General features: G+C 44.9%; 2 protein-coding genes and 1 non-coding gene across 3 annotated transcripts in view; 2 read left to right on the top strand and 1 right to left on the bottom strand.

Annotated features, from left to right (window-relative positions):
• The window catches only part of zanl (zonadhesin, like), a 73,346-nt gene extending 69,918 nt beyond the window's left edge, over window positions 1–3,428 (top strand). The window contains exons 50-52 of the mRNA XM_054733692.2: window positions 53–146; window positions 2,013–2,056; window positions 3,219–3,428. Coding sequence (XP_054589667.1) covers window positions 53–146; window positions 2,013–2,056; window positions 3,219–3,277 — 197 coding nt within the window. The 3' untranslated portion in view covers window positions 3,278–3,428. The remainder of the gene's footprint in view (window positions 1–52; window positions 147–2,012; window positions 2,057–3,218) is intronic.
• Window positions 3,429–13,266: 9,838 nt separating this feature from the next.
• On the top strand, window positions 13,267–13,348 carry trnas-uga (transfer RNA serine (anticodon UGA)). The gene has a single exon. It is a non-coding gene; the product is annotated as a tRNA-Ser (tRNA).
• Window positions 13,349–14,222: 874 nt separating this feature from the next.
• On the bottom strand, window positions 14,223–25,481 carry ecsit (ECSIT signaling integrator). The gene is made up of 8 exons (XM_015958221.3): window positions 25,366–25,481; window positions 25,104–25,219; window positions 20,998–21,394; window positions 20,672–20,895; window positions 18,826–18,883; window positions 18,523–18,671; window positions 14,910–15,015; window positions 14,223–14,619 (listed from the first exon to the last, which is right to left on the bottom strand). Exons 2-8 carry the CDS (start codon window positions 25,191–25,193, stop codon window positions 14,348–14,350), a joined length of 1,296 nt encoding a protein of 431 aa, XP_015813707.1. The 5' UTR covers window positions 25,194–25,219; window positions 25,366–25,481; the 3' UTR covers window positions 14,223–14,347.
• Between the last annotated feature and the right edge of the window lie 333 nt (window positions 25,482–25,814).

Genomic DNA, 25,814 nt, shown 5'->3' with positions numbered 1-25,814 from the left:
TATTAACATTTTGATTTGATTTGAATGTTTTAAACCTAATTGTGTTTTACAGACACCAAATGGATCATTCTGATTGCAGTCTTAGTCCCAGTTGCTGTCATTGCTCTTGTGATGACCATTGTGTGTGTTTGCAGGCACAAAAACAAGTGAGTCTTTACATATTTACTTTAAAATCTTTGGAAAATGCCCGTTTTCTCTGCTCATGGAGTTTTCTCAGGCCCACCACAGACACACATGCATGACACAGAACTTCCACAAATATGTAGAAGTTCAGTGCTGGTCACAGGGTTAGTCCTCATCTCCTCAGTAGCCCCGTTGTTTGGGTGTTTGCCCTCAGGCTGAGAGATTGGGGTTCGAATCCCAGTAGGTTTCCTGGGGAGGACCACCATTTTGGTCGTGTCACATGTCTTGTCATGCCCAGACAATCCAAATTTTTGGGAAATAGGTGGAGCTGAAGGTGGGGCTTTGAGGGCAGGAGCAAATGAACCAAAATGAACCAGTGTAACTACTAGGTATCTGAGCTTACCCCCGAAGCTAAAAGCTCCAGGGTAGCTGACCTGCACGGCCGCCTGGCTTCTGGGCGAGGCTGTAGTTTTGCTGGTCACCTCGAGCTCTAATGCAGACTGTAAAAAATACAAGCAGAGCCTCAGACCGCTGCGATCGGAGCCGCTTATGTCGGCTCATTGTCCTCTCCGCCGCCATGGTCGGAGATCAGCAGGACATTAGCTAAATGCAAAACTTTAGCTAACAGAGATTTTCAGGCACTTTTCAGTGAGAAAAGCATTGCTCAGCAACTCCAGTGTGAAGCAATGTCAACTCAAAGAGCTGCAGTGTTTCTGGAGTCTCCCGCAGAGACCTCCACAAGCGACCAGCACAACTACAGCTCGAATGGAAGCCAGGTGGCCGCGTGTCTCGGCTCCTTCAGGAGACGGGAATGTGTAGCAGCTGTTCCCAGCCAAGAGACAGGAGAGTCCTGACACCTGCTTCACTGGGCTGCTCCTGAATGGATGAAGCAGCAGACTCACAGATCTCTGATCGCAGGGTCGCCGCTGTTGAAGGAAGAGGCCCGTTACCGAAACGCAGCAAACCTCCATTCTGCAGCAGCGACCTTGCTGGTCTTTGACTGCGGTGGACCAGCGAAGCCCCAAAGTCTTCACTAGCTTGCCTTGTTCAGCTTACCGAGCTCAAGTTCCGGTAGCCAGGCCCACTAACACTTTATATTTCACCCCATCTTTGACCAAGCAGTGTTATGTTAAATGCACACGATCGCACAGCAGTGTTCACCATTCAACCAGCAAAATAAGCACAGAAACATCATTTTACATACTAATAAAAATAAAGCAAAACTTCTTGGATGATCTCTTAATGCAACCAATAACCGCAGCTTTGTCCTCTTTGTCCAAATAATTCCATGATTAACATCCAAACACCTAAAGGACACAACTAAAGGTCAGAGTTGAAAGGGCCTTCCCCGGAGCTAGCCGCTAGCGCTAGCTCTGACGCTCAGCTACCTGTCAGTCAATCTAATGATTTATCATTTCAAGTATTTAATTACCTTCAGAGTTGTCATGAGTGTAAACTAGATCTATTAAAACTAAAACGTTTTTTGAACCAGGCTGTAAACATCTTTATTTTTGCTGTGAAGTTGGAATTTTTAACACGGGGCTCAATCGGAACTTGCTCTGTTTTGGAGCCAGCCCCTAGAGGATGAGGGTGGAACTGCATTTTTGGCACTTCCGTGTTGGGAGCAGTTGTGGATGTCCGGGGTTCCCGCTTAGTTGACACTCAGCATTAAGGGGTTGGATTAGGGGGTTAAACCACCAAATAGTTCCCGAGCGCAGCCACTGCTGCAGCTCACCGCTCCCCACACAGACGGGTCCAATGCAGAAATGTCATTTGTGATGATTAATGGGATTTTACAGTCGAATGAAACCCCTCATATATATCAGGTTTCTGTCAGTTCTAAATCATGTCGGGGGTAAGAATAGTTACCGAGTTTGTTTTCTCCACAGGAAGTACAAGCACAAGGAGGGAAATCTGACTTTGCAACAAACAAGTAAGAACTATTCACCTCCACATGTGATCTGAGTTTGTTTTTTTATATATATATAAAGGGACTTCACTTTTTGTTTTGCAGCATTTTCAAGTAATGTTATTTAATAAACCATGAGACATGAGATTCCATAGGAAATATGGAATCAATCTGATGGACCTTTGGGTACTTTTTAACCAGAAGATTGGAACTTTTTGTTGCAGGGATTATGGAACACTTTGTATTAACTGAGAGATGTTACAACCCGTCTAGGAGGGCCAGGCTGTAACATCAAAATGGTTCCATCTTCCACCAATTCCAAAACACCACACCAGAATTTCGAGTACAATAATTTATCCACAAGATCAAGGTGATGAACTAAGGACGAGGGAGGATTAATAACTCAGGGTGAACCAATGCCCAAAACAATCAACAAAACACCTCTAACTCCAGAATGACAACTGACCTACAAACTTAAAGGAAATAATTGACAACCAAACTTACCTCCCTGACTATCCAAAACAGGAGAAAACAGGAATGCAAAGAAAAAAGGCGGTTCACCCCTACAGAATCCTCGAACGGCAGGTACTAGTCACAAAAGGCACAAGGGCATCACACAAACACAGAGCATCAAAATGGTGGTTGATTGGAATGAGTGGAGGATGAAGAACACAGCTGCATCTCATCAGGCTCCTTTTAGCAGCTTTGTCCCAGCTGATCTTCCAATCCAAACGTCCCCTGGCCATCATCCACCAATCCTAGGAGGGCACCTGCACACTCAAAAAAACAACACTAGAAATACAAATAGTATAAAAATAAAAGACATAACATTCCTTATGACCGGGGTCATAACAGAGACAACAGAAAGAGATTCAAGTTTTAAAAGTTTCAAGATTTATTACTAAACAAATTAAAACTAGACTAACTTTAACACTAATCCTGGCTACTTGGCCAAGGGGATGTCTCTTTGGCTGACTGGTTAGCGAGCGTGACTCTCACCCAGGAGTCTGGGGATCGAATTCGCCTGGGCCCTCGTTTCTCCACCTTCATAAACACTGTATTTTTGTAGGCCTAGGTGTTATGGTTTTGTTTTCTGGCTGTAGGATTCTTACGTTTTAAGCGTGTGGTAATGTTACTACCTTCAGAGCCAGTGGTTAAACTCTTTCCGACGTGTTGTGTCTTGCAGACGTTCCATACGAAAGCATCCGGGACAAACAACAAAGACAGAGGCAGACAAGAATGTGACAACCATCAGACCAAACGGACTTCTTCATCTGACGGGATGAAGCTCTTTAACTTATACTTGTTTCGTGAAATACAAATGTTTTATCAACAGACTAGTTTATAAATAAAGCGCATGAAAAAAATGTTTCTGTAATAAAGCTTAAACAACGTGTTCACGTTGAAACTTGTTTCCTTTTACGATCGGGGAAGGCTCTTGTCCGTGGACTTGGACCTTTCAAGAAGTCCTTTTACACAAAAATGCATTAATTACAGAATCAACTTGGTTCACTTGCTGAAGAAAAAGGTTTTTGAGGAGTAGTTCTCATACTGTCAAAACGACGCATGCTCCCTCTTGTGGTACGCAAATTATGATATGTGTCACGAACTCCTCCCGCTAACGTCATTCCAATCATTCCTGCCACCAACGTGGCGGCTGACGTCATCACGCCGACACTACTTAAGGAAGTGCCGGCGTTTCATTCATTGCTCAGTCATCGTTCTCACCAGACTTTGTACCGAGTCTCCAGGCTTACCAGCCCTCTAAACCTTCAAACTAATCCTTCAGGAGATAACCACGCTGGTTATTTCCATCACTCTGCGTCTGGGCAACAGATCCTCTCAGTCACGCTTCAGATCTGCCAACGAACCTGACAACATGAGCTTCCAACCATCCAAGCTCCCCGGAGTACAACGCCTCCTAACTTTGAAGGTAAAGCCAACCGGATCCCACAAGGTCCTCTGGTGCCTAACTGTGATATTTAAAAAGTCCCATAGTCATCATCACACACTGGTGAAATTCATCTCTGCATTTGACCCCTCCCGTGGGGAGCGGTAAGCTGCAGCTGTAGCCGTGCTCGGGAAGAGTAGCGTCAACAGGAAGCGAGTTCTCTCTAGTTCAAGCTTTAAAGGAGTCTTTAGCAATGACTAGATTTCTGGTACCAGATCCATCACAGAAGACCCACCCAAGTTTACTTGCTTCAAGGCTCTTATTAAGACTAAGTCCCTACACCCCCAGCAGGTCCCTGAGGTCCAGTGATCAAAGCCTACTGGTTGTGCAGCGCCAGGCTAAAGGTCAAAGGTGACAGATCATCTGCTGCTGTGACCCCCAGACTCTGGACCTCTCTCCCCCTGAGCCTGAGATCAGTGGACTCAGTGGTCTCCTTTAAAAAGCAGCTGAAGACTCACTTGTTCAAGCTGGCTTTTGTATGACCTTCTTCACCTCTCTCTCTTTATTCTGCTCTCCCCACCTATTCCACCTTCCTCAGGATCCACTGGTTTCCCTCTTTCCTGTTCACTCTCTCTCTTTCTTAATGTTTTTTAATCACAATTGCCTGTTTTTTGCTCATTTTAAATATATTTTTAAACATTTTCTAAATACTTTTTTTGTTTTTGTGAAGCGCCTCGTGATTTTTATCTTGAGAGGCGCTATAGAAATGATACGTTCTTCTTCTACTGGCACAGATTCGGCCCATAAGCTGTTTGATTTGAAGAAGTATATTAGTGGAGAAGCTCTCGGTGTTTTATAAGGACCTTCTATTGCTGAACATACGCTATGGCCACTCTTTTGTAGTTCAAAGAGCTTTTTGGGGAAAATAAAGCAGTTGGCCAAAGATGGACCAAAGTTGGGAGTTTAGTGATTCCTCTGTAGCGTTGGAGAAGGCCATGAGCCTGCCTCAGCAATGTCAGAGGTCAACAAACAGTCAAGTGTCCAGAAGCTTCTTCTGCTAGAAATATTGTGTTCTTCCCTACTAAAGCAATTCCCAGTTTAGATAATCCCATCTGGACACTTCTCCTAAATAATCTCCCATGTTTGCAAGGAGCTGCAGCTACAACGCCCCATGGGAGACGAGACCTTTTAATAAAATTATTCTTATTTTGTTTCATTAAACAATTTCTTTCAATCTACAGGTTGTTTACAATCATATTCTGTTTTATCTACAATGATTTAATAATGCCTTTACTGCTTCACAGTAAATTAATGAATCAACAAATGTTTATTATTTCATGACTTATTTCAGGTCTTAAATAACCCAAACGAGTTTACCTGATTAATGTAATAATAATGTATTATTAGTTACATTCACATACTAATATCAGTATATTAACAAATATTTAACAAACTTACTTCACATTAAGTGGAATCAGCTTCATCTGAGTGTCTTGGTAAACGCCTGTACACACCGTATGGGATCTGCTTCGAGCTTGCTGGGTTCACCACATTGTTGATGTTGGTCGTCGCACTCATGGCCCGCACTTGGGCCGCCTCTCAGCACCTGATGGAACAACTGGGACAGCAGCGAGGGGGTAATAGAACTGGAACTGAAACGACGGACTGGGGCTCCTCCCTGACCGCGCTCCTACAGGACGACGTAACCTGCATCCACCTCGGCTGAAGACCCCCTGGACGCAACTACAACAGGACACAGCAAAGAGGAGACGCTGGAAAAGGATCAACTACCTCAAGCACCTGCACCCAATTCTCCGGACTGATTTCACGGTTAAGGACCTGTAGGACCTTTTTGGGGACAAGATCAGTTCCCTGTCAACCACCACAACACGCCACGGAGGGACCCTGAAGTTTTCCAATTGAGAAGTTGAACTTTGCGCTTCATGTTCCGAACTACGTTATTACGCTCCGGACTTAGGCCTAGTCCACACGTAGCCGGGTTTTTTGAAAACGAATATCCACCCCTCCAAAAACTTGCATCCACACCACCGCGTTTTAAAAACAAACTCTGTCCACACATACCCGAATAAATACGTTGTTAAGGACATGCCAGACCTGTAGGCGGCAGTACTTCCCCCGTTCTTAACCTCGTCCTTCGTCTGTGGTCTTCCACAAGGAGCAGTAATTCCGCTTGCAAAAACAAACAAGCAAAAAGCGCTTGGACAACTGATGGATCGGGTAGTGACAGAGCGCAGCTCCGAGGGCATCCATGCTGCCGGCTAGTGTAAACACAGGTCGCACACGTGATGTCAGCATTTTTTGTCGCGGAAAGTGACGTTGCGGACCTTAAAACTCCGGTTCTGTCTGTCCACACGCAGACACCCAAAACGGAGAAAACGCAGATCTTCACTTTGGCCGGAGTTTTTAAAAAGATCCGTTTTCGTGTGAAAAAACTCCGTTTTCGTGTGGATGACAGGCCAAAACGTAGAAAACTATCTACGTTTTGGCAGATCCCCGGCTACGTGTGGACAGGGCCTCAGACTTCAAGATACTCATCAACGCAAAACTGAAACCATCCTGATCAACGGAAGAAGACTCTGACTTTCAAACCTATTCTCCAAACAAGACTCTCAGTCCACAGACGAGCCCTTTGATGAAGAACGCCTGGTTACCCTCAGCTCTGCCGTAGTTAGAGCTGCGTAAATTAATATTACACGTTCATTTTTCCTCTTTCACTGAAGATTGTTCTGCAACTTGGAGCTTTAATCTAAATTCACCTGATGTTTCGATACACCGGACTGATGTTTTCTGAGTATTATATGGTTTTGTGAACCCTTCCCAATCTCCTTACAGGAACTGCCATAAGTCATAGAATTGTGCATCACAGTAAATCCATTTCAACATGTATGAAATAGGTTTTTTAAGGTTATAATTGTGTTGATTTAGCTGGTTCTATTCTCTATCTCTGTGAACTGCTGTAAGATATTATTGTCAGTTGTGTTTGCCTTATTTGTGTTTATTACCTTATTTGTTCTTATTATTTTGCTGATTTTTGTATGGAATGATTCTTTGGACAAGTTAACAGGATTGAGATTACGATCCACAATAGACGTATGATTGCAGCGCCTCATGCTGTGTTTGCCTTATCGTGTTGATTCTGAACCTTTCATATCTGATCGTGGTGCTTATCACTTTACTTATCATTTTTCTTGTTTCGATGCTTATCATTTTTGGCTTGAGTCGTGATTCATGTAGCTTTCATGGATGATGGTGACAAGTTATGGAAGTGGATAATATTCCTTATTATTTTACTTATTTTTATTTTCCTTGTTTTGTTTTGTTATGTTTTGTTGCTTCCTTTTGTTTGGTTGTCGTATTCGGATAAACAGGAGGGAATGTTATGGAAAAATGTATGTTTATTAATTCTTGATCATTGACTCAATCAACTGAATGTAAATGTATTGCTCTATGCCTCTTGATCATGCTCACTCATTCAGACACACCACACACACACACACACACACACACACACACACACAATCTCTCTCTCTCTCACTCCTCCTCTCTATAAATAAACTCTGTGACCAGATGTTCTTTGCATTTGGCCTCATCCATCTTGCCACAGTTATAACTGTTTGACTGGTCTGCTCATTGTCTCCATCTCTCTCCGACTACAGGAAATGGGTTATTGATAAACATATTGATAAAATCCATGACATCTTGAATAAATAAAATCAATTTATGGTTTGAGAGAACATTAATAAGATTTATTAACACTGGCTTTTGCTGGGAGGAGAGCAATTTTCCAGGAGAGGCCATGGCCACCCCTTGGGGCACCATTGGGACCAACTGAAGAGCAGCGCCTGGCTAATTTACCATGTGACAGTAGATCCATCCCCATCTTTCACCTACACTGGACTTGATGTTTTGGGCCCCTTCCATTCAAAACAGGGTTGAAAAGAGTGTTAGAGATATGGTCTGTTGTTTACTTGTCTATGATCAAGAGCTGTACACTTTGATATGTTGGAGGAAGTCTCCATTGATGCATTTATAAATGCTATGCTTCATAACTATTAGAGGCACAATTTTGTTCTAACCAAGGTACAAATTTTGTTTGAGCGGAAAACAAATTCAAAAAGTAAATGGTCTGCATTTGTATAGCACCTTCTAGGGTTCCACAATCCCCCAAGTGTCACAAGCGTGCTGGTGAGTAAATGCAGAGGTGAGGATCCATATGTGGGTGCGAAGGAAGGAAGGCAGGAAGGCAGGCAGGCAGGAAGGAAGGAAGGAAGGAAGGAAGGCAGGATTTACAAAAGGTTTTAATAATAACATGCTGGACTACTGAAACACTGAGCCAACAAGAGACACAGAACTGAAGGGGTTTAAATACATGAGGGCTGGGAGCTTTGGTGATTGGAAAATGAGAGGCAGGTGGGAGCAATTAACAAAGACACATGACTGAACAGAATGGGGAGACAGGACAGGGTGTGACACTAAGGTGCTTCACAACACAGTAAGTCATTCACACACACACGTTCATAAAGTGTCTATTTGAGTTATACAATGAGAGGTTTTCTTCTCATGTTGCTAAAAAAATCAATGCAATATTCTGATGAATGGTCCCAAAGCTGGTCAAAGGGGAGGCGTTTGGGAACACCAGGTCAGACAGTTAAAGTCATGAGTTCTGCCCAAACACAAGCCATGAAAAGATTATATGACACATGCATGAGAACTGTCTTCTACAAGTTCATGTCAATTTTAAACCAGCGTCCACTTTTGCCAAAGATGATTTGTTTACCAGTAAGAGTTCAATATTTAACAGAACTCTTTTGGAGGAGGTGGCACAAAGATGCTTAACTAGAATTAGTTTAAGGCAACAATTGCATACGCCCAGAAGAAATGTTCAAGTTGGAGATGTAGTAATTTAAGAGGACAGAATTCCAATGAATGAGTGGAAATTGGCAAAGGTAATTAAAGCTAGTGATGATGATGATGGTTTAGTGTCAAAGGTGAAGATTCAAGTAGGATAAAGACATTTAGGAAACAAGGGTGAGCGTTTAAGACAAGTATCTTTTCTGGAGAGACTTGTTCAAAAACTAGTTAAAAATAAGTCGTAAAGTCTTTTATTTATTTTTTTACCTTTATTTACCCAGGAAAAAAAGTCTCATTGAGATTTAAAACCTATTTTTCAAGGGAGTCCTGCAAAAGTAAGTACACGGTTTGACTAAATATTACTATTTGATCTTTGAGCTTATCAAGTTATTGGTTTTTCAAAACAAAAGTTGATGGTTGATTGTTATTTTAATGAAAATTGAAAGATGTAAAGTTTCTTCAATGCATGATAAATTTAAATCTTTTGTAATTTTGGTGGCAGTGTAGCTCCCATAGATGTGGTTTTCGTTCTCATTTTGTACGATTTGAACGTTAACTCATTATTTTATTTGATTTCCGTGTTGTTTTGATACCACCTGCTGGTTGGATGGAGTACTGCATTTGAAGATTTGCTCGAGTTGAGCAAATGTTTCGTTGACACATGAGGCAGCAGACAAGCCACAAGAACAAGCTTGCATTTGAAGAAAAAAATGGACATGAACTGGAATTGGGGTTGGGGGGGGGTGTATTTACAAGTTTCCCTTTGTTCACAGCCATTGACATGTCGAAGAGTTTAACACGTGAGAAGCAGATCAAAATTGTGTTGATATCTGGTGAACGCAGTAACCAGGTCATTGAAGCAGATTTCAATGCAAGACACCCTACAAGACCACACATGCTACAGTTAGCAAACTTCTTGCTAAATTTCTTGAAACTGGTTCAGTGTCGGATTCAGGGCCGTTGCTAGCTATTTTGGTGCCCTAAGCACAAAGGCTTTGTGGTGCCCCCCCTATTTTTTAGATGAACATCCTTTAACACTGTTCAGACTTATTTTTTGATACAAATGGCATGAACAGGCTGAATAAAAGGATATTTTCCTTTGTTGCATTTAACTATTTCTTCTTCTTCTTTAAAGAAGTGCTGATTCAGAAGAGAATAACTGCATTTAGGAAGATGATGACTTGCTACGTTTTTTCTCCAGCAGTAAAAAGCTCTAAAGCTTCTTTGAGTTTCTCTCCCTTTCAGCCTCTCTCACTCAGCTACTAATGAACGCCCGGTAGGCGGACGGGAGGCTGAGGGGCAGAGTGGCGCATTATGCTTTTAACAGACTGGAGAAGCAGAGAACGAAATCTGCCCAAACCACGCAGATACAGTCAAAATGTTAAATGTGCGGAAGCAGAGTGCAAAAAACACCAAAAAAAAAAGTCCTTAAAAGCAGCATGCTTACCAAACTCGGCAAAATTTGACCAAAAACAGATTAATTTACAGCAGTAACAAGTCCGAATTCAAGCTAGGTCAAACGACCCTCTGAACTTGACCACATGTGTTTAGAATTAGAAATAGAAAATTTAAATAAATAAATAAATAAATAAAATAAAAATTAAGAATTTCCATAAAAATACTTGTCTTACCTGCAATCGAAGCAGCAGCATCATCCCGCTGTTTTTTCTTTTGCCTCTTTATGGGCTCGACACACGGGAGGCAACAAACGACCGCGATCAGCGAAATTTGTCGCCGTCGCTTTTATTACCTGACACACGGGAGGCGACCCGTGGCAGCGGACAGCGGCAAAGCCGTCTACACGTTCTGTTCCATGGCGAAATCGAAACTTCCGTTGCTTAGTTTGTCTGTGTCAGGTTGGAGGGAATTAAGGTTATTTAAGCGGTTCAGAGTTTAAAAAGTGTTTGATATGATGTTTCACAAGGTGCTGCTGGAGTTATGTGAAATCTTACTCCTGATTTTACTATAAAACATAATAATAATCAACTTCTCCTCCATGTTTGCTCGGAGATGTACGGAGCGTCCTGTCCGCTCATTGGTCAGTGAATGAAACCTCCGTTGGTTGGTCCTCGTCCGAGCGACAGCGATGAAAAGTTGAAAATGTTTCAACTTTCTGGGATCGCGTCGCTGGGTCGCCTGTGCACGACACGTACACGAGTGCAAAATTTCACACGCCCGTTTTTCGCGTTTCGCTTGGTAGGAGGGAGACCCGCGATTATCACTTTGTCGTGCATGTCTCATTGAAAATGAATGGAGGAGAGGCGATGTCGCCTCCTGTGTGTCGAGCCCATTACTGCCCCGTGTGCAACACGATCCATCTCCTTTCATTTTTGTATTGTTTTCTCTCTGTAAACATGCTGTTAACTTGCTTTGCACATCTTATTGGAATCTGTCTTTATCATTTATATATATTATTTTTTCATAAGCTTGCGTTTGGTGCCCCCCCCCCCCCCCCCCCCCCCCAGCGTGGTGCCCTGTGTGGTGTGCGTGTGCGGAGCACCGGCGCTGGTTGGATTTGCCAAAATGTGGTCGCATGAAAACTGTCGCTAATGAAGAAACATCAGTGGCTGTCCTAGTTTCATTTAGCAAGATCCCACAGCGTAGCACTTGCCGCATGTCACTGGAGAGTGGCATTAGTCAAACATCCCTTTGGCGGATATTAGCTACTCACAAATGGCACCCTTACAAACTCCAGCTACTGCAGCATCTCAAGAGCAGCATCTTAGCCTCAAGATGGCGGCGTGCTCTGGTGCAGCGGCTCTCAGCTCTCCGTCTTCGCAGGATATCATCGGCTGCTCTCTGCCGAGCATGGAAGGCATTGCAAACTCTCGATACCTCAGCAGAGCCAGAAACATCATCAAGGACTTCTCCCACCCCAGCAACCACCTGTTTGAACTGTTGCGGTCCGGTAGAAGATACAGAGTATACAAAACGGGGACAGAAAGATTCAAGAACAGCTTCTTCCCCACGACAATCATCACTGCAAACAGCTCTCAGAAGATTTAGGGAGGATCTTGTACAATATACATAAGTCAGTGCTATACACAATTTACATAAGTGCAATATACATGAGTCAGTGCAATATACATACATCAGTGCAATATATTATGCCTTGGACGATGTGTCACCTGTTTCCTTTGGCGTTTTCTCATCTCATGACTGTATTTCTTTTCTGCCATGACTGTATCTCTTCTTATTTATGTTTATTACATTTTTTTTCTTTATTTTTCTTATGTGTATTCCATTATTGTATTCAGCACCAAGGGAGTAGCATTCCAGTTTTGTTGTACTCTGTACAATGACAATAAAGGCTATTCAATTCAATCTCAATGAGGATGACCCAGATTGGCGCACAGAATTTGCAGAATGGGCAAAACAAAAATTGTAACAGGGCCTTCAGTTCACGCAGAAGATTTTGTTCAGTGATGAGGCAAACTTTTATGTGAATGGTGAAGTTAACAAACAAAACCACTGCTACTGGTCTGACACTAACCCACATTGGATAGATCCCTCCAAGACTGTTGGAACAAAAATGGTGATGGCATGGTGTGCTGTATGGGGTACAAAGATAGATGGGCCATTCTTCATCAATGGAAACCTCAAGGCCACTGGATATTTGAAATTGCTACATGATGATGTGTTCCCCTCTTTATGCACTGAAGCTGGCACGTTCCCTGAGTTTTTCCAGCAAGATGGTGCACCGCCACATTATGGGTGTCAGGTCCGAGCATTCCTAGATGAACAGTTTCCCGGAAAATGGATTGGCTGTTGTGGGCCAGTTCAATGGCCCCCACGGTCTCCCGATCTGAACCCCTTAGACTTTTGAATTTGGGGTCATTTGAAGGCAATGGTGTGAAGATACGAGATGAGAAGCACCTGAAACTATGGATACTGGAAGCCTGTGCTGACATTTCTCCAGCGGTGTTGCTATCAATGTGTAAAGAGTGGGAGAAGAGGGTTGCATTGACAATCCAACACAATGGGCAGCACATTGAACACATTTTATAAGTGGTCAGAATCTTGTAAATAACTCATGAAAGAATAAAGTTACGTTAAAACCAAACACACCAATATTTTTTTTGTGTGAAATTTCTAATAAGTTTGATGTGTCACATGGCCCTCTTCCTATTGAAAAAAAAAAGTTGGATCTGGCCAATTTCAAAATGGCTACCATGGTCACCACCCATGTTGAAAAGTTTGCACCCTCACATATACCAATAAGCCACAAACAGGACGTTAATATCACAAACCATCCCATTTTATTAAGGTGTATCCATATAAATGACCCACGGCACCCTGTGTACACTTTGCTCCGAGGGTGTTCGCCCAGGGCACCAAACGGGCTAGGATCGGCCCTGGATATGCCTTTTGAGCCTTTTTTTGAGCGGATAGCTCTCTCACCAGTGTTCTGCGTAATGGATTCGGTTCTGTGCTACTTGAAAATAGTAATGTGGTCGCAATAGGCATAACTGCTGCGATGGCCGAGTGGTTAAGGCGTTGGACTTGAAATCCAATGGGATCTTCCCGCGCAGGTTCGAACCCTGCTCGCAGCGTTCCACCTTTTTTAAATCTTCGCGTTAAAAACAAGATGCCGTGTAATAACACGCAGAAAGATCAAATAAAAAAAGGCAGAAGCGACAACCTATGTAATGGGCATCCTTGGGACTTGACTGCAGGATCATGTCGTTTACCTTTGGCTCTTGAACCAGCTGGAGAATGTCTTCGTAGACTATGCTGCAGAACAAATGTTCTCCTGAACTTGTTTCTTCACAACTTTTATTCACTACGTGTAGACTACGCGTGTACGTGCTTTCGACGAATTCTACCTCCTACCAGTCGAGGGCGCTGCGTTTGGTACCTGTGCTTTCAGTGACTTTACCAACTAAATATTCTGCTAAAACGTCATTTGGGGATTGCAGAAATAACCACGTGGATCCGGATTTGCTGTTTTTATCATTATATAGCAGCAGTATGCAGAGAAAGCATTGTTATTTAGGAATTACACACCGTTGTTTATCTATTGGAGAACATTTAAGGGAGGGGGGGGGGGTGCATGTTAAGAGTAAATACTGCTTTTAATAAAATAAGAAACCCAGTGAAGAGAACCTGAAACTCATTCAAACCCTATCAGCAGCAAGGCTGCTGTTTTTTGGTTTCCGTGTTGCGTTGCTGCCGCCTGCTGGCGGGCTGAAGTGTTGCTGGCAGGTCCTCTAAAGCGGAGTGCGTCAGTGGATCAGACTTATGAAAGGACACTATTGAGTTGTTCGGTCCCAGGAGGACACACCTAGGAGACACTTTTATCTTATGCCCTTCAAGATGCTCTCATTAAATATTTAATAACACAGAAGTGAGGACAAGGTACTGTTATTTACACAATTATGGGTTTCCTGCAGGGAAGCTGATCAAAGAACAGAAACAGACCCACAATTTTCTTGTGGAACCATACCAAGACTTTAATAGTTCTCAGGTTCTTTTGTGTTTATCCCATTGCATCTACCCAGATTTAATACTTCTTAGTTCAGGACAGAGCATTTTCATTTTTGTTTAGTAGTTCATTGCTTCATCCTGTGGCTTCTCCTGGGTTCTTCCTCCACAGTCTCATCAGCACCTTCTCCAGGCTGAAAGGCTTCTGTTTGGGTCTCCGGATGAGGCTGAGGGCTCTGACTTGACTCTTGTGGTTTCTGCGGTCCAGCATCCAGGCGGAATAGCGTGGGGACTTGACCCAGAATAGGATTGTTCTGCTGAAGTCCAGAGATCCACTGGTTCAGGGTTGCTTGGTTCCCCTGGCTGGTCATACACATGGCAAAGACCGGCCCGTCATCCACTGGACAGACAAACATGGAAAGGTTACCCACTACTAAAATATCATTTCTGATAACCCTCCCACTGTCTTCATGGGTGACCCTGTGAGGAAAGTTGACCATTGAGCAGGGTTGATGGTTTATCCCTTGAGGTCCACGTGGCAGGGGTGAGGTGGTGCTCACTCCTCACCCCTGCCACATGGACCCAATGGATAAACCATCAACCCTGCTCAATGGTCAACTTTCCTCACAGGGTCACACCCATTAGGACAGTGGGAGGGTTAAACAACTTCTAGAAGACTACAGATCTCACAGTCATCCACATCAAAGCTCTCCTCATCCCCAAGGTCTCGGTCCAAGTCCAGGTCAAGCTGGAGAGGATACTGGAGACATCTCTCTGGGTCGTAGGGCTCCTCCACCTGTGGCAGGAAACAGTCACTGCTGAGGGTAGGAGGGTACAAACTAACAATTACACGAGAGGCTCTGTTTGGAAAAAGGTGGTTCTGTAATGGCTCCTTTGGTTCCTGGAGCTCCAGCTGAAGATGATAACCTGAAAGGGTTTCTGTATAGGAAGTCTAAGTCTCCCCCTTCTCGGTCGGCTCATGGGTCCCCAGAAGAACGACGAAATGAAAGCAAGTCAACGAGCCTAAAAACGCTATTTTCTAACCCGCTGTGCCTTACGCCCTGGATCACACATATGTTGTACTTATATTTAAATGAAAAGTAATGATGGGTGTTTCGACCACGCCAGTCACGTACTTTAAGATTTATCAGCTTGTAAAAGTTCGTAATTAGCGTGACTACAAACTAGAAATCGGCACGTCGCATATGTGACGTCACCACATAATCTCCTCCCCCTAGCGTAGCTGCTACTCACCACGTGACCAGATTCATGGTGGTTCTTTCCTCCTAAAGGAAAGATTTGATGTTTGCTGAACTTGCAGCCCTTTTCCCTCCGTTTTCTCCCAAGTCTGGTTTGATGACGTCACTTTCGTGAAGCACATTTGTGGTCCTGGACTTATTTTCACGCAAAACCTAAAATAACGTTTATCCTCGTTCAAAAATAAGCGCGTTGTTGGTATCAAAATGTGTCTTTAAAATTCACGGACATCATATGAAATCCACGGCACAAAACAAGCGTATTTAGCCCCGTTGATTTGGATTCCTTTTTTCATTCTTCCAAGGACCCATGGTGCGGAAGTCGGTGGGCGTGGCTTAGGCTCTCTATAAAGGCTCTAAGTTCCAAATAAGTTCCAAAGCCACCAAATAAACAAGAAATCATGTGACTGCTGACAGGATTCCTCAGGTGTTTTGTCTGAGTTAGCAGAAAGCTCTCGGACAATAATCTCTCAGGTGAGCTAAATAAGAGTCCTCCCTCCTCAAGTGAACACCACCACTACCTGACCTTTCACCCCGAGGCAGTTACTTATCCCACAACAAATACAAATAACATAAACTGAGTTGTCGAGACGCTGCTTTCACATGATCCTCCTGCAGCAGTTTTGGGTGGAAATGTCACCATTGAGGTTGTGTTTATCAGTATTAGAGGATCAATTAAGTGTTCTGTTTTTCGTTAGAGGTTAATTCAGCAAACATTCAGAACTTCCTGCTAGACTTGACCCCTGGAAGAACTACATGTAGCTGCTGCTGGTATTTACCCAGAGGATGCTGTGTAACAGCAGAACAAATATTTATAAAATATCCATCCATCCATTTTCAGATGCTTATCTGGAGTCGGGCCGCGGGGACAGCAGCCTAAGCCGAAAGGCCCAGACTTCCCTCTCCCCGGCTACTTGGGCCAGCTCCTCCGGGGGAATCCCAAGGCGTTCCCTGGCCAGGTGAGAGACATAGTCCCTCCAACGTACCCTGGGTCTCCCTTTAAGTCTCCTCCTGGTTGGAGCACATATGGACACCTTTATGTCTGAACATGGTGTTCATTATGCCAGCTTCTGTAGCCGAGGATCAGACCGCCATGGTCCCCATTCTCAGCTACCACCCATCACACACTGCACCGGACCCCTTTGGCCCCTTCCATCAGTGGTGAGCCCATAGCAAGGAGGACCCACGTTTCCTCTTCAGGCTGTGCCCAGCTGGGCACCATGGGTGAAAGCCACCAGGCATGATAAAATAATCACATAAACTTTTGCAAATTAATCTGAAGACAATTCAAGACGACATCGCACTCTGGTCCCGGTACTGCTGCACATGGGTGCAACCATCACCGGTTCCCAGGGTTCGACCCTTTCTGCTGGGGTGCTGATGAGCAACGCCGAGCAAAGCAACCCATCACTCCAGACCCCAGCCAGACGGCCAGATCTGCCTCCTAGTCTCCAGCCGCGGGAAGCCAAGCAACAGCAGAGGTGTGCTAAGACCCCTAGTCTCCCTCCGCCTGCTCCAATACTGTGTTGGTGCGTGTTGATGAGGTGTATTCGTGGCTGTGGTGGGCGGGCAATGCAGTTATCATCTGGCCAATGCCAGCTGATGCTACCACACCACCCTTCTTCCCCCCACAACCCTCAGTGTCTAAGTGCAGTTTAAAAGTGGAAGTGGGCACCGGCACTTGGGATGAGGCTGAGAAATCCCCCTGCCAAATGCCGTTGAACGTGCTCACTCCCAAGGCCTAAGTGTGTGTTTGCGTGGAATGTTGTTGGTGGAAGTGTTTAATGTGCAAATAAAATTGGGGGGCAGGTTGCCACAGAGATGCGTAAATGGGGTCCATTCCCGCACCCCCTGACTTGTCCACCCCCCAAGGTCCTATGTGCATGTTTGTGTGATGATGTGAGGGAGCAGGAGGAGAGAAATGTGTGGGGATGGGGAGGAATGGCTGGTTGGCCCAAGCCCTCCATGGAGCCAGCTCCCCCACTGGCCCCAATAGGCACCTCCGTCGCCAAAATGCCACCCAGGGCATGGAGACCCCAGCCCATGTCGCCAGGGCCCAAAGCAGCAGCATCGCAGAGCTCCACGGCGTCCGAGGGAACCAACGCAGCCCCACCCCAGCAGAATATCTACGCCCATCCCTGCATTTGCACAACTTCCAGAATATATGAGACGTAGGACATCCAGGTAAGGTTGGGTCGACCCCCTCCTGGACAGCCTGTTGGCTAAGAAATAATAATACAAGTTGGGTAGATCCAGTCCTCCTCTGTCTTTGGTCTTCTGAAGCGTTTTTAAGCTAATTCGTGGAGGTTTATCCTGCCAAAGGAATTTAGTAATTGAAGAGTCCAGAGATCTAAACCATTCAGCTGGTGGTTTGTTTGGGATCATTGAAGATAAGTAATTTATTCTGGGTAAGACCATCATTTTAATTGTAGCAGCCCTCCCCATGAGTGATATCGGTAAGGATTTCCATCTTGCAAGATCATCTTCCACTTTCTTTTAAAGTGGGATGTAGTTTAGTTTGGTTAGATCTGCTAACTTGGGAGAGACATTAATTCCCAGGTATGTGATATTCCCTGACTCCAATTGTGTATTAAGCAAACTGACAAAAGAGAAATTAATTGGTAGAACTGTGGATTTTAACCAGTTTATAGAGTAATCTGAAACTCTTGAAAAAGAGTTTATCAGTTCTACTGAATGGGAGAGAGACGATTGAGAATTAAGAGAAAAACATCATCTGCATAAAGACTTATCTTATGTTCTATTTTCTTACATTTAATGCCTTTAATACCTGTTGTTTGCCTAATTGCTGCTGCTAGTGGTCTGGTAAAGATAGCAAACAGCGAGGGGGAGAGTGGGCATCCCTGCCTGGTCCCCCACACGATGCAAGTTCAAAGAGAAAACATCTAATCTTTCTTGAGGGATGACAACAATTCTGTGGAACAAAAGCATTTCAGAGAAACGATCCGCAACTGGTAAAATAAAAAATTAAACAAAAATCTCTGTGTGTGCCAGCTAACTGAGGGGAAAGCAGCAGCGCATTCACCGACCTTCAGGTGGAGCGGTGTGGGATCAGCTCTGAGAACATAGTAGTGAACACACGTCTTCCTTAACCACAGAGGGAAGGGGCCCTCCACAAACACCGGCCTGTTGACATCGTGCTTGGCCAGCAGCTCCATCTGACTAGGGCTCTGGATCCCTAACATCAGGACACAGTGCTGATGAAACAACGATGGCTGTGAAAAGACATTGGGCAGTAATCTGTCTAACAGAGAACTGCATCAGTATCAAGAAGAGAACCAGGACAGCTTGTTGGTTTTGGTTCGAGCAGAGAGACCTCTGAATGTACATACCCACTAGATGCGGGCGTGTGATTTCCTCTCCAGTTTCCGTGGTGTCTGTGCAAGGCAGCTGTTAGAGGAACAAACAACACGGTGTGAGCCGAGGCAAACGTCCAACTAGCTTTCACATGAAAATCAAACGTTTTCAACTCGTGTTTTCTAATTTTTCTGCTGTTTTCTTTTTAAAAGAAATTTCACATCTAAGTCATGGAGTTGAATAAATGCATCAAGGAATGTTTCTGTTGTACTCTCGTCATTTTTCCAGTTTGTAGTCAAATATTTTACAGGAGACATTTTATGCCAAACTGACGTTTTGCATCCTGTTGTGTTGCCGTTTGTGTCCTCCTGTCTCCAAATAACAACCATCCGTCCTCTGCCATCGTTTGGTCCAGGGATTAAAATCCTAAAACCAGTTGTCTCCTTACTGTGATGAGGAACATTAGTGCAGAACCCTGTTGATGCAGGAAAAGCCGTGACTCTAGCACGGGCTATTCGGCTTGGTAAAGATCCTGTATTTGCCCTGGAGCTCACTGACAGAGGTGAGGTTGCACCAGTTCCTCCCACCACCGCCAGTAGGCAAGGCACTTGAACACAACCGCAGCCGACTGAGCAGTGGCTGGGTGGGCATGGCCACCAACACCTTGTTTTCTTTAAAGTGACAAGCGCCACGAAACGGCTCGGAACTGTCCAGAATAAAACTGCTCAAGTCACACAAGGTGAGAGGGCGTCCATGCAACAGAACTCCGTAAACATGTTTGAATCGACCGTTGAACTATTATAACGTAAGAAGAAAAGTCATAATATGACCTCTTTAAAGAAGCTTGGTGTTCCTAGAAGTCACTTTAAAGGGGCATTATGGAAGTTTGACAGCCAAAACATGTATAGAAATAATAAATGTCTTCTTCATACGTTCTCCTGCAATGCCCTGGTCCTGTAGAATGAGCCCTGGCATTTTTACTGTGATTGCCTGTTTTTCTGTAAAAGCACAGAAAAAGAGAGATGCTCGGGTCGAGCAGGCTGCTTCATGCGCGTTCACGCTCAGGCATAGCCCGTAGCATTTGCTATCCGTAGCTTTAGCAGCAGAGAGAGAGGCAGTGCCACTTTGTCGCTGTTCCTAACGCCTAGTGACAAAGCTAGCTACATTTCTGAGGACCCTTAGCTACTTTCTGTAGAACTTTCTTCTAGATATTTCCTGCTAATTAGCAACAAAACAGCCATTTTCACTCCGAACCGTTCTTTGAACGTTGTTTCAGCTGTCATCAAGGATATAAATGTTACAGATACTAGCGCTTTAGCTCACCTAGTAAAACGTCGGACTCTCTCCCAGGTTTGATTCTGGGTGTGAACATAGTTTATTTAGTTTCTTTTTTACATTAATGGTATATTTTTTTACAGTAACACACCCAAATTTTTATTTGAGACTCGCCAAACGGCATTGAATTCCCAGATAAAAAAGATGCGGGTTCAACTTTTCACTTTGTCGGCTGTGCTGAAGAGAAAGGTACAGAACCAAATTATTTAATTAATTAGCTGCGCGTTCTCCCGTCCTCCGGGCCACCCACACACACACACACACACACACACACACACACACGGGACTGTCTCAGCTGTTATTTTCATTAAGGAGTGTGCACGTACAGCATGCGCCCCTCGTGCACGACCCTACTATTGAAGCTGCCGTTACGCGTTTGGCATGAGGGGGCGATCGCGAGCATAAAAATTCAAAACTCCGTAATGTCCCTTTAAGAAAATATTTCTCATTTTTTCCTGCAAAAAACAGATAACAACTCCAGCTGTAACTTTTTTTTTTTTTATGTTCTTGTCATTGATGCTCGGCTTGGTGAACCTGAAGTCATACCTGGTAGACGGTTACTTTAGCATCCAGGTCATCTGCAATGCGAGTCAGGCTGAAACGGGCTAGGTCCACTGGGTCTTCAGGCAGCACCATGGGAACGGGGAAGGGGTTGATGTGTTTGAACTTGGGGAACCAGTACATGATACGTTGGTACTTCCTTATAGGGTGGCTCTTCTCTCCAAAAATCTGGAGCAGCAAGACTTTGGACTCCACGTTGGGCAGTACACCTAAAGCACATGCAGTGACAATGAGACAGGCTGCAGCTTGTTCCTCTAACATCTAAAGAGGCTATGGAGCCGAGTATGTAGAACGCAGCTACAGGAACCCACCGTAGGTCTCCATCTGCTCCAGCAACTGCACTCCGCACTCCTGCTGTTTGGGATAATGATTGTACATTCGCTGGATAAAATTTCTTGGAATAAACACCTCTTTAGGAAAAACATCCAACAACTTGTTGTACACACTGAGGTCTCGTTCAACACCAAACTCGGGCATCTTCTTCAGAGCAGCGTAAATGAACTCCACATGACCCCGCCTTCTTATGTCCTGCTTGATGAAAACTTCTATCACTTTGTTAAATGTTGCCTTGGTTTTAGACTCTTTGGCCATCTTCTCAAACAAGTCCTCATGGGTGGTTAGAGAGGTGTCCTTGCTGGTGCGGTGCTCATGTGCTGACACGGGCTGACTCTTTGCAGATGCTGGGCTGCTGTGAAGATGCCTTAATGCCTACAAAGACACAGAAATGTGAATTTTCTGGTGCTGAGCAGAATTATTAAGGAACAATAAAAAGGAAATAGTACAAACACTTGTCAGTAGGGAACTAAATAAATATAATGTGTTTTCAAATACATGCTTCCTCTTGTGGACCTATCTTTCAGTTTCCAGCCATGAGACAGATAAATCTTCTAGTTCAGGTTAGCTTGGGTTTCCCTGGCTCATCCCTTTAGTTATGCTGTATGGGTTTAGACTGCTGGAGGACATACTGGGTAACCCTGGCTCATCCCTTTAGTTATGCTGTATGGGTTTCGACTGCTGGAGGAAGTACTGGGTAACCCTGGCTCATCCCTTTAGTTATGCTGTATGGGTTTAGGCTGCTGGAGGACATACTGAGTTACCCTGGCTCATCCCTTTAGTTATGCTGTATGGGTTTAGGCTGCTGGAGGACATACTGAGTTACCCTGGCTCATCCCTTTAGTTATGCTGTATGGGTTTAGACTGCTGGAGGACATACTGGGTAACCCTGGCTCATCCCTTTAGTTATGCTGTATGGGTTTAGACTGCTGGAGGACATACTGAGTTACCCTGGCTCATCCCTTTAGTTATGCTGTATGGGTTTAGACTGCTGGAGGACATACTGAGTTACCCTGGCTCATCCCTTTAGTTATGCTGTATGGGTTTAGACTGCTGGAGGACATACTGGGTAACCCTGGCTCATCCCTTTAGCTATGCTGTATGGGTTTAGGCTGCTGGAGGACATACTGAGTTACCCTGGCTCATCCCTTTAGTTATGCTGTATGGGTTTCGACTGCTGGAGGAAGTACTGGGTAACCCTGGCTCATCCCTTTAGTTATGCTGTATGGGTTTAGACTGCTGGAGGACATACTGAGTTACCCTGGCTCATCCATTTAGTTATGCTGTATGGGTTTAGACTGCTGGAGGACATACTGAGTTACCCTGGCTCATCCCTTTAGTTATGCTGTATGGGTTTAGACTGCTGGAGGACATACTGGGTAACCCTGGCTCATCCCTTTAGTTATGCTGTATGGGTTTAGGCTGCTGGAGGACATACTGAGTTACCCTGGCTCATCCCTTTAGTTATGCTGTATGGGTTTAGGCTGCTGGAGGACATACTGAGTTACCCTGGCTCATCCCTTTAGTTATGCTGTATGGGTTTAGACTGCTGGAGGACATACTGGGTAACCCTGGCTCATCCCTTTAGTTATGCTGTATGGGTTTAGACTGCTGGAGGACATACTGAGTTACCCTGGCTCATCCCTTTAGTTATGCTGTATGGGTTTAGACTGCTGGAGGACATACTGGGTTACCCTGGCTCATCCCTTTAGTTATGCTGTATGGGTTTAGACTGCTGGAGGACATACTGGGTAACCCTGGCTCATCCCTTTAGCTATGCTGTATGGGTTTAGGCTGCTGGAGGACATACTGAGTTACCCTGGCTCATCCCTTTAGTTATGCTGTATGGGTTTCGACTGCTGGAGGAAGTACTGGGTAACCCTGGCTCATCCCTTTAGTTATGCTGTATGGGTTTAGACTGCTGGAGGACATACTGAGTTACCCTGGCTCATCCCTTTAGTTATGCTGTATGGGTTTAGACTGCTGGAGGACATACTGAGTTACCCTGGCTCATCCCTTTAGTTATGCTGTATGGGTTTAGACTGCTGGAGGACATACTGGGTAACCCTGGCTCATCCCTTTAGCTATGCTGTATGGGTTTAGACTGCTGGAGGACATACTGAGTTACCCTGGCTCATCCCTTTAGTTATGCTGTATGGGTTTAGACTGCTGAAGGACATACTGAGTTACCCTGGCTCATCCCTTTAGTTATGCTGTATGGGTTTAGGCTGCTGGAGGACATACTGGGTAACCCTGGCTCATCCCTTTAGTTATGCTGTATGGGTTTAGACTGCTGGAGGACATACTGGGTAACCCTGGCTCATCCCTTTAGTTATGCTGTATGGGTTTAGACTGCTGGAGGACATACTGAGTTACCCTGGCTCATCCCTTTAGTTATGCTGTATGGGTTTAGGCTGCTGGAGGACATACTGGGTAACCCTGGCTCATCCCTTTAGTTATGCTGTATGGGTTTAGACTGCTGAAGGACATACTGAGTTACCCTGGCTCATCCCTTTAGTTATGCTGTATGGGTTTAGGCTGCTGGAGGACATACTGAGTTACCCTGGCTCATCCCTTTAGTTATGCTGTATGGGTTTAGACTGCTGGAGGACATACTGGGTAACCCTGGCTCATCCCTTTAGCTATGCTGTATGGGTTTAGACTGCTGGAGGACATACTGAGTTACCCTGGCTCATCCCTTTAGTTATGCTGTATGGGTTTAGGCTGCTGGAGGACATACTGAGTTACCCTGGCTCATCCCTTTAGTTATGCTGTATGGGTTTAGACTGCTGGAGGACATACTGGGTAACCCTGGCTCATCCCTTTAGTTATGCTGTATGGGTTTAGACTGCTGGAGGACATACTGGGTAACCCTGGCTCATCCCTTTAGTTATGCTGTATGGGTTTAGACTGCTGGAGGACATACTGGGTAACCCTGGCTCATCCCTTTAGTTATGCTGTATGGGTTTAGACTGCTGGAGGACATACTGGGTAACCCTGGCTCATCCCTTTAGTTATGCTGTATGGGTTTAGACTGCTGGAGGACATACTGAGTTACCCTGGCTCATCCCTTTAGTTATGCTGTATGGGTTTAGACTGCTGGAGGACATACTGAGTTACCCTGGCTCATCCCTTTAGTTATGCTGTATGGCTTTAGACTGCTGGAAATACTGGGTAACCCTGGCTCATCCCTTTAGCTATGCTGTATGGGTTTAGGCTGCTGGAGGACATACTGGGTAACCCTGGCTCATCCCTTTAGCTATGCTGTATGGGTTTAGGCTGCTGGAGGACATACTGGGTAACCCTGGCTCATCCCTTTAGTTATGCTGTATGGGTTTAGGCTGCTGGAGGACATACTGGGTAACCCTGGCTCATCCCTTTAGTTATGCTGTATGGGTTTAGGCTGCTGGAGGACATACTGGGTAACCCTGGCTCATCCCTTTAGTTATGCTGTATGGGTTTAGGCTGCTGGAGGACGTACTGAGTTACCCTGGCTCATCCCTTTAGTTATGCTGTATGGGTTTAGGCTGCTGGAGGATGTACTGGGTAACCCTGGCTCATCCCTTTAGTTATGCTGTATGGGTTTAGGCTGCTGGAGGATGTACTGGGTAACCCTGGCTCATCCCTTTAGCTATGCTGTATGGGTTTAGGCTGCTGGAGGACATACTGAGTTACCCTGGCTCATCCCTTTAGTTATGCTGTATGGGTTTAGATTGCTGGAGGATGTACTGGGTAACCCTGGCTCATCCCTTTAGTTATGCTGTATGGGTTTAGACTGCTGGAGGACATACTGGGTAACCCTGGCTCATCCCTTTAGTTATGCTGTATGGGTTTAGACTGCTGGAGGATGTACTGGGTAACCCTGGCTCATCCCTTTAGTTATGCTGTATGGGTTTAGGCTGCTGGAGGACATACTGGGTAACCCTGGCTCATCCCTTTAGTTATGCTGTATGGGTTTAGACTGCTGGAGGACAACATCTCACTCTGTTGACCTCGCATACTGAGGACACGCTAAAACCCGTAGGGGTTTGTTCCCGGGCCAGGTGTGCTCGTGTTTACGACACTGCCTGGTTAAAAAGCTCACCTGGTGCTGACGGTGGTTCTGGTTGGTCTGACCGGAGGCTGGTCTACCGGACCGGAGCAGCAGCGGCAGGAGGCTGCGGGAACACCTCATCGTTGCGCTTTCCGACTAGCTCACAGCTAACAGGACGAGACAACCAGGTGGGCACTTAGGTTTCAGGTAAAATGACATCATCGTTACATTTATGTATGCTGTAGCAGACAGCTAGTGTCGCGCGCTGCCTGAACCGGATGTTCCTCTAACAACAGCAGGCTGAAAAACTCACTGTGAATTCAGTCTCCTTCAAAACTCGTCTCTGTGCTCGCCTCCATGTTAGAAAGCCGCGAGAACGTCCTGTTTCTACACCGAAATACTTCCCCTTGAACAGCGGGAACATTTACCGAGATAATCGTTCCGCTTGGCTTTTTTTTTTTCTTCTGACTCATTTTCGTCTAAAACTCAAGTATTTAATATGAAAATAAAAATGTGCTGCGGAGGCTAATTCATAACAAAAACTATTAAAACTGTAATCATGAAAGGCTAAAATAAAGACTGGTTTTACAGCATCACAAAAGGAATACGTGTTTTTATCATTTAAAGGAGCGACTGTTAGGAATCAGAACAAGCACACCACACAGACTACAGATTATTCATGAAAAACTGACAAGACAACATCAGTGTAGGGGCGACGGTGGCACAGGAGTTAGGTGCTCACCCGTAACCGGAAGGTTGCAG

Source organism: Nothobranchius furzeri, chromosome 3, assembly GCF_043380555.1.
Source record: "Nothobranchius furzeri strain GRZ-AD chromosome 3, NfurGRZ-RIMD1, whole genome shotgun sequence".
NCBI lineage: Eukaryota > Metazoa > Chordata > Actinopteri > Cyprinodontiformes > Nothobranchiidae > Nothobranchius > Nothobranchius furzeri.
Note: the sequence above shows the minus strand (reverse complement) of the source record. Positions and strands in the feature narration are given on the sequence as shown.